This window comes from Clupea harengus, chromosome 12, assembly GCF_900700415.2.
Source record: "Clupea harengus chromosome 12, Ch_v2.0.2, whole genome shotgun sequence".
Taxonomy (NCBI): Eukaryota; Metazoa; Chordata; class Actinopteri; order Clupeiformes; family Clupeidae; genus Clupea; species Clupea harengus.
The window spans coordinates 6,785,488-6,802,987 of NC_045163.1; the positions used below are offsets into that span (position 1 = coordinate 6,785,488).

The 17,500-nt window shown below is 47.2% G+C and overlaps 3 protein-coding genes across 7 annotated transcripts in view; all 3 read left to right on the forward strand.

The window, feature by feature from the left end:
* Nucleotides 1-3,186, forward strand: part of bnip3lb (BCL2 interacting protein 3 like b) — an 11,246-nt gene extending 8,060 nt beyond the window's left edge. The window contains exon 6 of the mRNA XM_012816697.3: nt 769-3,186. Within this exon, the coding sequence (XP_012672151.1) occupies nt 769-817 (49 nt within the window). The 3' untranslated portion in view covers nt 818-3,186. The remainder of the gene's footprint in view (nt 1-768) is intronic.
* ppp2r2ab (protein phosphatase 2, regulatory subunit B, alpha b) overlaps nt 1-4,652 on the forward strand; it is a 31,131-nt gene extending 26,479 nt beyond the window's left edge. Inside the window, exon 11 of one of the 2 annotated variants that reach the window (XR_006152689.1) lies at nt 4,611-4,652. The gene's annotated coding sequence lies outside the window, so the exon portion shown is untranslated. Of the gene's footprint in view, nt 1-4,475; nt 4,490-4,610 lie in introns of those variants that run through there. The other variant, XR_006152690.1, reaches the window with a different exon arrangement.
* A 2,755-nt stretch (nt 4,653-7,407) lies between these two features.
* dpysl2b (dihydropyrimidinase like 2b) overlaps nt 7,408-17,500 on the forward strand; it is a 28,548-nt gene continuing 18,455 nt past the window's right edge. Inside the window, exons 1-2 of one of the 4 annotated variants that reach the window (XM_031577497.2) lie at nt 7,408-8,502; nt 8,792-9,204. In XM_031577497.2, coding sequence (XP_031433357.1) covers nt 8,944-9,204 — 261 coding nt within the window. In that variant the 5' untranslated portion in view covers nt 7,408-8,502; nt 8,792-8,943. Of the gene's footprint in view, nt 8,503-8,791; nt 9,205-11,419; nt 11,746-17,500 lie in introns of those variants that run through there. The other 3 variants (XM_031577498.2, XM_031577499.2, XM_031577500.2) reach the window with 3 other exon arrangements.

Genomic DNA, 17,500 nt, shown 5'->3' on the forward strand with positions numbered 1-17,500 from the left:
CTAGTTACCTCAGGACTCCGGAGCTGCATACGTACATTTATTAGACAAACAACAATTGCAATCGGGCTCACTCCCAACACAAGGCTGAAAGTGAAGCCATATTAAACACATCGCACAAGGTTTATATAGACAGAAGTTTAGCGTTCAGCAGGGATAACCACGTGGTGGATTTCTGACGTCCGAGGCAAGGATGGAAGTTTTGCACAAGGTCGGAAGAAGCACAGTTCGACCCTTCTTATCACCTCCGGTCTAAACATGCTCTTGTATGCAGACTAAGTGGCACCTAATAATCTAAGTTACACACACACACAGAAACACAGAAAAGCCATGTTCCTGCTTTCATAAGCACATGATTCATACAAGGAATATTTAATTTTTTGAGAAGTTCTTTCTTTACTTTTGTTATTTTCTACATGGTAGATAACACTTTTTTTGTTTAGAACATCATTCCATATGTGTTCTTTCGTAGTTTACATTTCTTCAGTATTAATCTACAATGTAGAAAATAATAAAAGCAAAGAAAACACTTCTCAAAAAAATTAAAGGTGTGTCCAAACTTTTGACTGGTACTGTATATTCTTAAGTCATTAACAGTGCTTGGAAATTATCTCCATCACACACACACACACACACACTCAAACACAAAAGTTAAATGCATATACTTTACTGTCTCCCTCTCACACATACACACATGCACTTATCATCCTTACCATGATTAATGAATTTCTTCCTCTATCTTTCCCCCCTGTACTCTCTCTCTCTCTCCAGGGTTTACATTGGGAAGAGGCTGACCACGGCCACTGCCAGCTCCTTTTGATTGACGCTGACAAAGTGCCTGGGGCTCCACTCACAGAGCCCGGGGAGATTAGGGGGGAGTCAAATGTTGCAGTTTATAAGAAGGATGCCCTTTCTTTCTCCCCCCTCCCCCCTTTCACCCTCTTTCTCTCATCCTTATCTTCACCTCCAGTCTCCTGTTCCTCCTCTTCTCGGCCCATGCGGTACATGTGCTTGCTAAAGAAGTGCCATGTTTGTAGAGAAGAGGAGTCCCCATCATTTTTGCAGAGTGATTGTTTTTTTTCTTCTGGCTGTTCCCCGTGGCCTGATTAAGACTAATGTAGATGAAGGGCACCCAATGAGAAAGATGGGTAACGTGGGAACCAAATATTTGTAAGCAGTAGCCTGAGTCCCTGCAGTCGCTTAGTGGAAGAGAGAGTCATGTCAGCTCATGAGGAAAGAAGCAAGCTCAGGAATTCCTTACAGACACACACAGACACACCACACAACACACATGCACACACACACACACACACACACACGCACACACACACACACACACACACGCACACACGCACGCACACTTACAACTTATTCCTGCATCATGAATAAGTTCCTGCATCCAGGAACTCACCCCAGAAATCTGGAAATGTGAACATGCCTTTTTGCTCCAGATAGTAACTTTAGGGACACATGTGTTATTTCATTTAAAATGCAGTTATTTGTTTCAATTAAGGGCAGTGATTTTGGAGAGACTGTTTTGTGTGTGTGTGTGTGTGTGTGTGTGTGTGTGTGTGTGTCTGTCTGTCTGTCTGTCAGTTCAGGGCAGCGTTTTTCGAGAGATCTTTTTTTTGTGTGCTCTGAGATGTTAGGGGATCCAGTGGCTCAACTAAACCTGAGAAGAATCCAGAAATAGTGACCAGCTCTGTCCTCGGTCCCTACACCCACACCCACACCCATCTCACACGTCAGGCTGTTTATAAGTACCTTTTTGCTAATGTCTCCTCTCTTATCTTTAACCAAAAGAACAATGCATGATGGGAACAGTGCCTGCTCCATGTGTTGTCATGGAAACGCATGTAGAGGTGGCATGTGTGTTGGGTGTGCCAGAGCTATCTCTCAGCTATAGGGTTTTGAGTTGGCATTTCTGTTTTCGCCATATCACATGAGGCCAGGGGTCGTCAGGATCAGGTGAGAAGAGAACAGTCAGAATGACCCTTGACCCCAACCCCACCCCCACCCCCACCCCCACAACTTACCCCTAACCTGACTGCTGGGCGCTGTGGCTGAAGGCAGCTTTGTGTGCCCTGCCTGACTGACTTGGCACTCTGCTTCCTCTGTATGTGTATAGAGCTAGACCACACCTACTGCTGTCCCTGTGTCTATGGAGCTAGACCATGCCCACCTCTTTCTCTGTTTGAGTATGGAGATGGACCACGCCCCCATGCCAGACTCTCATCATGCACTGGATTGGGCGCGGCACCTCCCAGCGTGAGGTGCAGACACCCTTGGGCCTCCTTCTCAGAGGAGCATGTGGAGGACTGGCTGATGGGGGACCTGAGCGGAGTCATCACACTAAAGCATGCTTAAATAACGCCGTAACACTCCTCGAGACCTCACAACACTCACGCAGCAGAGCTCCGCCTCAGAATTCAGCTTCAGATGGTCTCTGCTTCAGATGGTCTCAGCTTCAGAATACATTCAGCTTCAGATGGTCTGTGCTTCATTCAGCTTCAGATGGTCTCAGCTTCAGAATACATTCAGCTTCAGATGGTCTCAGCCTCAGAATGCTTCTTTTCTTTGATGTTCATGGGCTCACCTGCAGTGACTGACATAGCATTCTTATGACCCATGTGCCTGTTCTGTACAGCCATGCAGCTTCTTATACTTGTCATAGCATCTCATGTTGCATGAGTAGAGGGTCTTATACCTGTCATAGTGTGTCATAGCGCATGAATAGGAGGCGCAGGGATAGTCTGGTGCCACAAAGTCAGGCTGGGGTTCTCTTGGCTGCTGAAAAATGTAAAAAAAAGAAGAAAAAAAAGCAATTTACATTTCTTCATTTTCTTCAGTGTGTTTTGTGTAAAATGTTTTTTTTTGTTTTGTTGCGTGTTTGTTTTCTCTTGTGTTTGGAGATGAGCTACTCAGAATGAACGCACAGAGCAAGTGGCACAGGATTTGTTAGGAGATAAAATCAAGAGTTTTTTTTATAGATGTGCAACTGCGACTGGAAAGCAGTTAGAGGAAGGACACGTCTCCGTGTCCACAGGGCAAGGACAGACATGGTTACAGGATTTGTAAAAAAAAAAAAAACTATATACATAGTACCTGTTTTTTATTTAATTTTTTCATCCCTGATTGGACAATTGAACGGATTTTATCAATAAAACTTTAAGAACAAACTGCTCCTAATTAACTGGTGTTCTGTGCTTTATTCTGTCCATGACTTTGCTTTGTACAGCATGTAACATCACATTTACGCCTAGAGACCAAGACCTCAGCATAGCCCATAAAAACAGCTACAGGAGTCCTATTGTTTACCTTGAAGGAAAATGGCCCCCCTCTATGTGTGTGCTGCTGGCTCCTGCCTAACATGCCCTCTTCACTTTTTCCAGCCCAAGAGTGTGTTGTCCATTATGAAGTCAGTGGAAATTTGGCTCACTGAACTTGTGGTGAGTCCGGTCTCTGTCAGGTCAAGCAGCAGCTTCTGTGTGTGTTTTTCTGTGTGTGTGTGTGTGTGTGACTGTGGACTGCCTTGCAGCTTGTGTGTGTGTGTGTGTGTGTGTGTGTGTGTCTTTGGCTGTTGCAGCAGTTGATCTCAGCTCGTCGATGATGTTCCGTGACGTCGTCTGCCAATGCGTGTCCCAGAGGTGTGGTTGATGAGTGCCATAGTGAACGCAGCGACCTGGTTTAGTGGGGTAGCGAGTCCTGCGCCTGGTGTTTGTCGCTCCGCCCTGCTGCAGAGGGGAGGGCAGGAAGTTTGCATAATGAAAGCTTTCGGCAAACCCCAAAATCGCTTCGTCAGCACGTCTGCTGGTGTGTGCGACAGTATGTGTGTGACTGGACTGCCTCGCAGCCGGTGTGTGTGTGTGTTTGTGTGTGTGTTGACTGCCTTACAGCCTACGTGTGTGTGTGTGTGTGTTTGTGTCTCTGTGTGTGTGTTGACTGCCTTACAGCCTACGTGTGTGTGTTTGTGTCTGTGTGTGACTGCCTTACAGCCTACGTCTGTGTGTGTGTTTGTGTCTCTGTGTGTGTATTTACTGCCTTACAGCCTACGTGCGTGTGTCTCTGTGTGTGAGTTGACTGCCTTACAGCCTACGTGTGTGTTTGTGTCTCTGTGTGTGTGTTGACTGCCTTACAGCCTACGTGTGTGTTTGTGTCTCTGTGTGTGTGTTGACTGCCTTACAGCCTACGTGTGTGTTTGTGTGTGCTCACTCTTCACTGCTGTTTCCGTGGCAGCAGCACGTCTCCCTGCCCAGAGCGGACGGGTGCAGTTATGCAAGTCATGCTAGTGTGTTGGCTCCCACACAGGCACGTTCTAGAACCCGACGCGGGTACTGGGTGCATTCCACCCGCCACATTCCCCTGTGTGCTTTCACGCAGCGACACTTGTTGACGTCTCTTCGGGGGTCTATTTCTGGAGTGAGAGTGGGCCTGCACCGTGGTGGCTCCTCTCAACGGCCCCAGGGCCAAAAGGAGAGGTGTGTGTGTTATTCCCAGACTGATTTTTTGTCACTCGCTGGCTGGCGTGTCCCAGCGAGAGCTTACAGTGCTGCTTTCTGGTCAGCCTGAACCAGTGATGGAGTGTGTCTGTGTGTCTGTGGGTACACTCAAAGGTGTGTGTGTGTGTGTGTGTGTGTGTGTGTGTGTGTGTGTGTGTGTGTGTGTGTGTGTGTGTGTGTGTGTGTGTGTGTGTGTGTGTGTGTGTGTGTGCATGCATATGCCCACTCAATATTATTCGTGTGTGTTTTTGACTGTAGCCTCTTTTTGGCTATTTTACAATGACTGATTTTAAATGTGCAGAGTAAATGGAAGGTGTTGAATGCTTTGTAGTGTTAATGTGCTGTAACAGTGTTAGGCCTTCTATGATGGTACCCACCCCTTACAGTTCTAGTAATTTAGCACTGAGCCTGGGCCTTGGCTGATGCAACCAGCAATCAAGAGCTGTACACCTGGGTTCAATGCTATGTGATGCAGCCAGAGATTGTGATCTGTATACCTTGGTTCAGCAATGGGTGTGGGCAGGGATCCTCTCTCCCTTCACTACGCCTATGAAATGGAGGATGATCTTGATATTTATAATCATGAATGGTGATCATGTTCTCATGGCAGAGGGCAGAGTATCTTCTCACTTCCCAGACATTGGATTATCTTTGCACACTTTCTCACTTTAACTTGTGCCCCTGGGTTAATGTAGACACCCACTTTCTCACGTCTCATGTGTTTTGTGTTTTCTAGGAATGGGAATGTGTTTCTGTGTGTGTGTTTATTCCAGGACTCCCACTCATGTGACCTTTGACCCTGCGTTAATCAGTCACTGTCAGGAAGGGACCCCAGGAGGTGCCAATGGACTGTGTGTGTATGTGTATGTGTTTGTGTGTTTACGGTTTGACCAATCCATGATTTTTATTTGTGTCATATCTGAAGACTTCCCTTGTCCTCTATAGCCGCATGGAAACATGGAAGTATATTCTGGGTTTTGATAAGATGTCAAACAGCCGAAGGAGCACACAGCAGTTTGATTCTGTCATCTCATTATGTGACTCCCACACTGCACCTCTCTCCCCCTTTCCCCATCCCCCATCCCCTCATCTCCTCACTCCTGCCACAATGCTGATAGACCAGCCCTGGTGTGCTGCATCTAAACTCCCAGGCGCCCTCTTGTGTTCAAGACTTGGAATTTAAGGTGTGCCCACAGACATGAAGGTTCAGCCAGCGAGGAGCATGCAGCTAGTCTCTCACCAGCAAACTGTATGAAAGCATCATTTGAGTTTGTGTGTCAGCTGTAGGAGCCACATGTGTGTTTAAGTCAGAAATAGTCATCATTATATCATGCATTCTACACAACTTAACCTCCCCCCCTTTGAAGCTCTGGGATCAGCACACTGTCCTGCCCCTGGGTAACCTTTCAGACTCTGTAATCGTCACACTGCCTGGCTATGGTAGTGAGCCGGAGTGGGTTTCACACTCCTCTCCTCTCTCTTCCGCTCCACCAGTGACAACTTGTAGAGCTCAGATAAGCCAAACAGCAGACCTCCACAGGCAGATATTGCAACTCAAATGTAGAGCAAGCTGCTAATAGCACCAAGGTCATGGGTTTGAAACCCAGGAAGCATCCGTACTGGTAAAAATACATATCCGTACAGTACTGTAGGATACATTTTGAGTAAAGGCGTCTACCACATCTCTAAATATTAATGAAGATAGCAGGGTACAGTGGGCCATATCAGGCCCAGAACAGGGTTATGGGGTACTGGGAGGTGTTGGGGTTTAGGGTAACGGGGTATCTGGAAGGTGTTGGGGTTTAGGGTAAAGGGGTATCTGGGAGGTGTTGGTGTTCCTGACCGTGGGGTATGTTAAAGGTGTCAGGGATCAGTGTCATGGGCTATATAGGTATCTGGGCAAAGGGGTAAAGATAGGGTAGATCTGGGTGGTGTTAGGGTATCTGGTTTGAGTAATGGGGTATCTGTGTGGAGTTTGGGATCAGAGTGATGGAGTATCTGTGTGGTGTTGGGGTATCTAGTTTGTGTTGGGGATCAGGGTAATGGGGTATCCGACAAGTACTGGGGCATTTAAGTGGAGTCAGGGTTCAGCTGTTATTTGGCCTTGTGTGTTTCCTAAGATTGATGTCACTAGATTTTAGCCAGCATTCTTCCACACAATTAGCCGTGTCCTGATGTTAGCATCACCAGGGCTGCGAATCCTGAACGTCCTCTGGAACATATTACCCTGTCAGAGACTGACATGTAGAGGGAAAGGAGGCCAACAGAGACAAAACAAGCTAATCAGGCAGGAGGAGTTTGCACACACACACACACACACACACCCTCTTTATCTGCCGTTCTCATACAGCTGGCCACCACCCTGTAACCCATGGTAACATCTTGGAGGGAGGAGTCATGAGATTTGCTTCCTTGAGATAGGCTGTTGGCAGGTGTGTGTGTGTGGTGAGGGGGAGGGGGTTTAAGGTAGTTTGATACAAGAAGTATAGCGTATGTCATGCCAAAAAACAACAAAACATAAGCAACATTAAATCAAAGCATCCTGTAAACCAGTTCTAGATCCACAGCCTGCTACCTCTCACACAGTGACTGGAGCTCAGTAGAGTTGGGAAATCAGACAGTCTGGACTGAAGCAGAGTGAGTGTGTTACACAGCCCAGCATATGAGGCTGTTCATGCAGAGTTTTACAGAGAGAATGGAGGTTAGATCAAGGACAATGAGAACTGCTGGGCTCAATGAGCTCAGTCTAGTTCTCTGATATAGGTGATGGTAGATGAAAACAAACAAGACCGTGTGGTTTTTTTTTCAATGCAAGGTGGGAAGGGGGACTTCTTTTGTGTCTGAAACTTCACTCTGCTCTCTGACCCCGCCCCGTCATTGCCCACCCCAACCCACCCCCTTCCTCTCTGCCGCCAGCCCAACACGCATGTCTCCGGGGGAGAGGATGCCAGACTGGTCGCTCGTCTCTGCGTTGTTATGGAAACTGGCCTTTGGCACTGTCAATTATGGCAAAGCTTTGGAGAAGAGAACAAAACGCCCTTGTGTTCGGGATCCTCGCTCTGATTTGTGCTATGCTTGCTGTCAGGACTGGTGCAGCACACATACAGCCGCCTGTCCAAGAAGTGTGCGCTAGTCAGTGTGTAGCTACACCAGTGCAAAATTCCACAGACGACTGCATAATAAATCACGATTGATAATTAATCATTCCTTTTTGTTTCTTTTAAAATAAAACAACGAGAGCACATGCAAAGAAACATGATTTGCACTTGACGGGCTTAGTGATGAGTGAAACAAGACAGTGATGATAGCGTAAACTAGTTTAACACTTGTATCTCTGTCAGCACGTTACTGAATTACATTATATTGTAATAATGTACAACACCACAGGTATGCTTCCCTTCCGCACTACTATGACACAGCTCTAACGGCCGGAGGCATGCTCCCGCGACTAGTCTCTACGAGGGATCACATCTGTCTGGTGCTGAAGGGACAGCGCCCTTTACCAGCCGTTGGCCGTGACGCAGCAAACCATCAAAGGTGTACGGAGCCATTTGGAACAAGGGCTACTTCAACTTCCATTCACTGCATTAATAAAGACAAGTAATGTTTAAAACCCACACTGCTGTTGTTATTTACTCAAACATACTATTCACGATGAATATGAACTTTTATCTAAGTGTTCAAGGTTTTGGCTGCTTATGCACTTATTCATCCTGTTTGCTATGAAGACGTCATTCTCGGGGCGTATTTTCCCGATCGGATGAATTGGCAAATGATCCAAGAGACGAACGGGAGAGCCCTGAATTGTCCGTGTCATTTTCCGCCACTCTCTAACTGCAGCACCTCCGGAGAGATCCGCCGCTCCCACTCTACCTCTCCAGCGCGCCTGAGTGGGAGTCTATTCTACGGTAGACTACAGCTCCTCCTGCCTCAGCTGTTCATACACGCTAGATTTAACAGAAGGGTAGCCTAGATCCATCCTCATTAGTGTAAGACGATCTATTCTGTAAGAACATGTTTTTGTCGATGCTCTATGTGTTTGTCATGTTTCGATCTACTTGCATGTGTTGTAGCCTATAATTGTATGCAACAGATAGTTTGACTTCTTGATTGAACGGCTTGATGATAATGCTGCCCGTAACCCGTAACATGTGTTAGACCTGAAGCCGTGGACTAAGCCATGCTTTGATTTATGTCCGTTGTACAGATTAGTAATCAAATGTATGTGTAGTGCTGCACCTGTATTAGTGCAACATCAGCGGTGGTTGAAGTGCAAATATTTATGTGCGTTTCAGCCCAGAGAAGCAGAGACGCATATTGATGTTCACGCGTTGAGAGAAGGATCACCTGCATTCACCGGAAAGGCGGTGGTGGCTCTGACTTGCATCTTACGTGACCAGCCTTTTTCTCCCCAGAAGAACAGCCATTCTCTCTCTTTCTCCTCACAATGGCCGCTCCCGAGGATGTACCAGCTTTCTTCAAGAACATGGGCTCGGGCAGCCCCAAGCCACGCCAGAAATTCTGTGGGATGTTCTGCCCCGTGGAGGGCTCGAGCGATAGCAAAACCCTGGATTTTGATTCCCTGTCCACGAGCAAATCAGCCCAACCCGGCGGCCGGGTGATTGAGAAGCAGGGAGATATCTCTCGACCCAAAGTAGAGATCCGCCACAGCACCGGCAAGGAAGCACTGCAAAACCTCAACGATAAGGTAAGTAGAGAATTAATAAGCCACTGCCATTACGACAATCGTTTATTTCCGTTTAATCGTGATCTGTGTACCTATCTATCTATAGATATCTATTTATCCATCTAATGCCATATACACGCCCATGTGCAGGTACTAGGATACAGTGGTGTGGGTTCAGATCTGTGTCTGAGCTCATCAGGCTCTCAGTTCTACCCATGGCTGGCAGGAGCATGTTAGTGTTCTCTGACAGATCCTCCATCCTCCTCCACCTGGACTGGGGTCAGTGGTGGAGCAGTGGAGGAGTGAGGGGAGAGTCCCTGGTCCCATCCTGATAGACTTTTGATTCACCCTGGACACCCTCCACTGCTGGGCAAAAATATGCATAAACACAGATAGACTGAGCCCCCCACCCCACTCTACAGTGTAATCACCAGTGTTTCTGCAGAGGTCAGCTGCTGCCACTGTACCTCCTTCTTTGTGGATGACTGCTGTTGCATTATGGATGGAGAATGTGTGGTATGGTGCCTTTTACAGCCATGCTGTGTAACAATAAGGGCTTTTGAGTGTAGATCAATAGACTGTATAGGCATCAGTATGATATTGAACAGTGTACATTTTATTGTATAGGTAAAACAGTTTTGCAGTCTATATACTGTTTTAACAGTTGAAGAATGACTTTTTGTTGAGATTTTTGTTAAGGTCTTTCAACTTGGGCTGTATTTGAGTTCACCACATTCACGAATGTTCACACATGTTAAAAGGGGCCCACGTGTTGACTTATGACAGTAGTTTTGTAGTTTATATATAGGCCTCCTGTTGTCTTGGAAACTGGTGTGTTGTCAACTGAATCTAAATATGACAATCATGACCAAATCAACCCAGTGATACACTAGAATCTACAGTATGTTAATATAGGGGTGATTCTAACTAGATCAGGTTAACTAGGCAGTTTGTGTAGCCTTGTTTGTAGAGCATTTCTCTAACCCCATGAATGTCAGTCATTCACACATTTGCATGATTATACAACTCGTGGTGTATCTTCTAGTTGTGTTCTAGTAGTTCGTTTGAATGCTTGTCAAAAACCTGTTACCTTTTTATAACTGGTGGTCTCAGTGTCTTCACCACTCTAGAGGATGGTGAAATATTTGAAATGACCTCTTCGTTTGCACCTTCACATGAGAAAACCATCATAGTTGATAAAACCTAACTGTCTTTCTCATGAATGTATTGGAATGTTCTGTGCACAACACGTGTGCATGTTAGAAACATATGGGTTATAACTGCAGTATCAGAGGATATTCGGATGCAAGGCCTGTGTAAGTAGCATTCAGACTCTTTCCGAGGACTAGAAGAGTGACTGTTTGAGCTCACGGTAGCCCATGCACTGTTAGAGAAGAATGATGCTATTGCCAACGCACGCACATGCACACACACACACGCACACACACACACACACACACACACACACACACACACACACACACACACACACACACACACACACACACACACACACACAGCCCACACACCACGCCAGGTGGACAACACCCTAAGATTATTCCATGGCTCTTTCCTGTCCAAATGGAGGGGGTGCCACACATTTCCTCTATAGGTTTAGAAAGCTCTTAAGCATACACACACACACACACACACACACACACACACACACACACACACACACACACACAGAGAGAGAGAGTGTAATCTAGTACTCTGCCATGGTGATTGAAAGCTGCAGCGATATTTTCCTTCCTCACTGATAGATCCTGATGGATCAATACCCGGCAATGGTTTGCTGCAGTATGACCAGAGGGAAGGATTACTCATGGATGAACACAATGTCATGGTGCTTGACCTGTAGTTAGTGTCATCACAACCTGGTCCTTTCCTTTCCAATAAAGTGGATTTTTAAATGAATCTATGAAATGCATCTGTCCATCTGGCAAAAAAGTGTAACCTGAAACTCGTGTATACATAGGCATTGAAAGTAACTTTTGAGGTTTAGGCTACTTTTGCCCTCCGTGTGAATGATATTCCATCTGCTTTAACACAGATTCTCAAAGTGTATTTAGAATGAAACAGTGACTCGCTTTAGACTCTTTTGACATTCTGCCAGGGTTGTATTCGCCTTTTTTCACAGTCAGAACAGGGTCATTTGAAACGGTCCCCGTTTTCTGTCCCGAGCTGGAGAAGCGGACACGGGGAGGGGCGGTTTAGTGGAGTAGGGCGGGGCTCTGCGCATGCACGCTGACTCCGCTGTGAAAATCTTTCTCTCAGTCTCTGAGATTGTCTGGGTGGACTTGGTGCATTGGTGGAGATAGGAGAGACAGGAGAGGGGACTGCTTCTCGAATTGTTTTGTGTTTAGCTTCTTCTTCACGCCAGTTACTTGGTTCCCTTGTTGCTTTAGTCGTATTACTTGTCACAATCCTCATCCGGCCTCACCCCTTTACAAACCTGCGCATCTTTTTTCACCGATAGCGGTCCGTGAAGGCAATAGTAGCATACACACAGCGGCGAAGATGTCTGGCTATCAGGGCAAGAAGAACATTCCACGCATAACCGTGAGTTCACAGGATTATGTTCCGTTTTATGTTTTGGAAACAAATGAAAATCGCTCTTTGATTCCAAGGCAAGTATGTAACGGAGGTTTATTGTACTGAAATGACAAGTTGCTATCAACGGTGAGAGACCTGTTTGCACCAGCTGAGGGACGTGTTTTATTTTGACCCTGAGTTGAATGTAGGCTAGGGTGTTCCACAATGACTTCATCCAGCGCAGAGGACAGATAAATACATTTGAACTAAGATGCGAATCCTGTCGCTCGATGCTACTGCAACTGTTCTTTATTCTTGTTCGGTGCTCAAGTTGACGTGTGTGAATATGTACTGTACATTTTGTCTTTTGAATTTTCATTAGCATGTTAGTAATTTTAGCCTACCTGACATACATTATTAGTGTCCGCAGCAATGACGCCGGTGAAACATGTGGACATTGTCCTCTCAGGCTAATGTAAGACGCGCTACGGCGACGGTCTTTTGTTACAGGGGCTGGTTGGTGATCGACTCTCGCCAACTGGTGGAGCAAATGCAATGGATTTCTCGCATCCGCCCATCCGCTGAAATGCCGTCTGAGGGATTTTATTTTTACGATGCCCACTTACGTTACAGTGTTTCGCTGTTTTATTTTTAGATCTGTTCAAGGATAAAGACCTGTTACCAGCCGCTGCTAATGGGTTTGTGTTGTGGGCACAGCAGTTTCCCCCGTGAAATAATCAGACAGGCACAGTGATCATGGCGAATATAGAGCGGTTCAGGTTCATGGAAAAAAAGCGACCTGGAGGGAAACAGCGGCTCCGGTTTCCTTCCTCATTTCTCTGTCCTGAGTCTGATGAGGGACGTTTTATAGGATAAAGCCTCTCTTCACTGGTGTGGAATTCTGTCGGCTTTGGCCAAGACAATTTGATTTTGTATTATTTAGTTTCGCGCCGCCGCCGGCTTTTCTCTTGAGTGTCCGTGGAGCCTGCTTAGACTGCGTCCCACCCCGCTGCTATTGAACAAGTAGCCTACCGCATGAAACCGCACACTCACATGTTCAGCTTACTGCAAAGAGAACCAGGAAAAGTCATCACACCTCTCGCCAACATGCACAAAACATATTTCGGCTTTAACGCGTCATTGTTGATCAGTGAATTCATGTCCTTGCTCATGACACAAAGAGACCCCTGGCTTGTGGTATGCGCTTTTGTGTCTTACAAACAGAGCGCTTTGATGTAGGATTTGGCAGTGCGCTGGAGTCGGGGGAGATCTGGAGGCTACAGTCAAGAGGCCTGCATTTGGCCAAGCATCCATCCCCCCTCCCTCTCCCGCTTCACTCTCTCTCTGAACGTCCAACAACTGTACCCAATAGATCACTGATCTCAAAGGTTAGACACTGCAGCCAGGAGCAGCCAGCAGACAACACACATGAGACAACACACATGACTGTGTGCATGCAAACACACACACACACACACACACAGATGTATGAACATCTCTCTCTCTCTCTCACACACACACACACACACACACACACACACACACGGATATGGCCTTACTGAGCATGCCTAAACTCCCATACATCTCTCATATGCTCCAGTTTCTGAACTTTCTCCATCTAATTGACAGACATGTCAGTGGTGGTGGAAGAGAAAGAGAAAATGAGAGCAAGGCAGATAGGGCGGAGGGAGGGAGGGAGAGAGGGAGAGAGAGAGAGAGAGAGAGAGAGAGAGAGAGAGCTGTAGAGCTATAGAGCCACAGGAGTGATGCTGTAAGGAGCTGCAGGCTCAGAGAGCCACACCCTGTGTTGCCATGTGCTGCTCAGGCTGCCCCTGGATAAGTGTACTGCTACTTAAACGAATTAATTCATCCATTCGTTCATTCATTCCTTTATTCTGGTGTTTGTACCTCATTCATTTATTCATTCATTCATTCATTCTTTCATGTGCTACTGTACCTCATTCATTCATTCATTTACTGCACATGTGGAGGCTTCTGTTCCCTCACACCCACACTGCTGGGGGTAATGCAAATGTTTACTTTCTCTGGTTATGTGTACGTATAACCTCAGGGTAAAATAAAACACACACACATACACACCCGCGCCCACACACACACACAGACGTATAGTGAGCTCCATTCAGTTAGTGTGTTGTGGCATGTGTGTAGACCCAGAGAGTGTGTCTAGCCCTGATCCCCTCTGGACTCGCGTGCCATTCCCAGTCTCATCCAGAGCTTCTAAAACAGGCCAGTGTTCTCCTCAGACGGGCTCCAGCCGAGGGAGAAACATCACATCCACACACCTCTGGGCTCAGGGTGGACAAGGGCCAGGCTAAACACCAGACACCACTCCAGCTGTGTGTTCTACTCATGCACCCACACACACACACACACACACACACACACACACACACACACACACACACTGTCATCGATGTCAGACACCACTCCAGCTACATGTTCTACTCATGCACCCACATACACACACACACACACACACACACACACTGTCATCGATGTCAGACACCACCCCAGCTGTGTGCCCTACTCCTGCACACACACACACACACACACACACACACACACACACACACACACACACACACACACACACACACACACACAAACTCTCTCCTTGATTTCAAACACGACTCCAGCTGTGTGTTCAACTCCTGCGCACACACATGCCTTGACATATCTCCAGCTGCCTACCCCTGCACACACACACACACACACACACACACACACACACACACACACACACACGCTGTGATGCCATTCATTTAATTTTTTCTTGGTGGTCGGCTAATGACTGGTGTGGGTCTGTAGCTACACCTCATTAGATGAATCACTGGGCTGCAGGAGGAGATGTTGAATGGGGCCTGAATCCTGGCAGGATGCTGTGGCTGTAACCAGGGTGAAGCAGGTTCTGGCCCTTATCTTGCGCTGATCTGGCCCTAATCTAGCCCTGATCTGGCCCTAAACTGGCCCTAATCTAGCCCTGGTCCTATCGCTGGTCTGGCCCTTATCTTGCGCTGATCTGGCTCGGGTGTGGTCCTGATCTGGAATGGATTTACATGGGGGGTGTCCAGCTAGGACGAGCTGCTCAGACAGAGAGGTGGATTTGGCCCAGGTCTGACTTTTAGTTGGAGTGCATCAGCTCAGGCATCTCTTAGATCCGGGCCAGATGAGGGCTGGGTGTGGCTCAGATCCGGCTGGGTGGTGCGCCACTGCAGACACAGACCTGTGTGTGTGTGACATCACTGCCAGCTCTCATTAAAAATGCAGGTGATGTGTGTTTGACCAGCTGCTACCCTGGGAGAGGGAGTGGCAGCCTAACGGGAGACGGGTCTGAGAAATACAGTACACACACTCTCACTCACACACACACACACACACACACACACACACACACTCACTCACTCTGCACGCAGAGATCTTCACACACCATCACTCTGCACCAGAGATATGGTTTTATCTGAGAATAAGGGCTTAATTTTCCTTTCTCAGTCTGTCTCACTGTGTCTTTTTCTGTACTGCTTACCACACACACGCATACTCATGCACTCACATGCTCACGCAGTCACACACACAGTCACACACATAGTATTGGCTCACACTTGTGATCACCATAGCAACTAGGCTAGTTAAACCATCTCCCCCAGTTACCCCAGAATGCACCTCTGCGCCCACACCATCTCACATTCACACCGGACACAAAGGCTGGTCTTACCCTCAGAGTCGCCTGCCAACCACCGGGTTTTTCTCTGCTTTGTTCTCCAGGGTTTCCCCATTCATGTTCACCCCACCAAGGGGCCTCCTGGCTAGAGGGATTGAGCTGGAACGCCAGAACAAGCGCTGATCTGAGTACAGTGAGGCGCTGTAAACCCAACCTAATGCCAGTTAGCTTAGCATGGGCCACCTGTACCGTGAATCAGCCTCTGTATCAGTCTCTATTTCAGGCCTGGCGTCAGTGGCCTTTGTGAGAGGATCAAGCAGTCGGAGATGTCTTATCCTGCTTGTTGGCCCAACAGAGTGGTGTGTGTGTGTGTGTGTGTGTGTGTATGGGTTGTATGTTTGGGAATGTGTGTGTGTGTGTGTGTGTGTTGTATGTTTGGGAATTGGTGTGTTTGTGTGGAGCTAAGATTATGTTATTGTTGGTGGCTGTGATGCCAGAGGCCCTTCTCTCCCTGACCACCATGCCTGTGAGACCCTGGAGAACATCATGGATGCTTTGTCTATGTGCATCTGCTGCCAAATACTCCAACAGCAATACCTGGGTCAGAATCACCTTATATGGCTTAGAGACCCACCTTATATAAGTACCTTCCATGGCTCAGAGATTGACGTTATATATTCACTTAAAATCACCCTATATGGCATAGAGATTTACCTTATCTTCATCCTATACGTCTTATATATTCACCTTATATGACACTGGGAACTGTGCTGAGAGGCCATAGAGAAATGAAGCAGGCTTGGCTCCAGCTTTCTATCTCCATTTCTCTCCACCAGAGCGGGAACAGTGATCTGCATCCTCAGCCCAGCGTCTGCAGTGTGTCTGCTCAGCTTCTCTCTCTCTCACGACGCTTTCTCTACTCAGGGAGATGCTTTGAAGCTGCGTTTGAGAAATGTGTGTGCTTGTTTCCACCTCTTCTGAGTGATTTTATTTTGATTTCCCAGTAGCTTTGCTTAGCTTTGATCTGCATTTCATTTGTCTTTTACGTCTGCTACACTGTCTGTTTATCTTTCTGTTCCTCTCCAAACTCTCCTCTCCTCCAGGCTGTGTCATTTTTCCACTTATTGTATAATTTTCCCAGGCGGTGAAAAATGCACCTTTCTCAAAAATGGTGACAGTCTGCTTTCCAAAAGCCCCTTACTGTCTCCAGTTAAATGAACAGAACGCATAGTATGTCTGCACTGCCAGGACTGAGTCAGGATCATTGTCTAACAATGCATTACCTCATAGGTGATAAATGCTTTGCATCTTGCTGCACAGTCCTCATCTATTTCAGCTCTCAACGCTGGGCAAATCACGACCCTTAACAATGAGGTATGCGGAGCGGTTCCCATCCTGTTTGCGTGTGGCCGGGCCGTGTTTCCATCCTGCAGGACCTCCTTAGTGTGTGTGTGTGTGTGTGTGTGTGTGTGTGCGTGTGTGTGTGTGTGCCTCCTCAGTGCCCTGGATCTATGCCAGAACAAGCAGCAGAGGTGGGGGGGGGCAGAAGTTCACCTCACAACTCAGAGGCATTTGGCCAGCCGTGTGTGTGTGTGTGTGTGTGTGTGTGTGTGTGTGTGTGTGTGTGTGTGTGTGTGTGTGTGTGTGTGTGTGTGTGTGTGTGTGTGTGTGTGTGTGTGTGTGTGTGTGTGTGTGTGTGTGTGTCTTTCACCGTGGTTAACCTAAAACATGTAATTGTAATGATTGTTTAATTGCATATCCTGTAGGGTTCTCTGCCTTTGTTCATTTGTGGGGCATGGAGATGGTGAGTCAGGTCTGTAGTCATACACACCAGAGGCCTGGCAACAGAGTGAGTACAGCTGAGGTCTGTAATCACAGACGCAGGAGGGAGAGTGACAGAGTGAGGCTCAAGGCTGTAGTCACAGACACAGGAGGGAGAGTGACAGAGTCATGTCTATGGGCTGTAGTCACAGACACAGGAGGGAGAGTGACAGAGTGATGTCTATGGGCTGTAGTCACAGACACAGGAGGGATAGTGACAGAGTCATGTCTATGGGCTGTAGTCACAGACACAGGAGGGATAGTGACAGAGTGATGTCTATG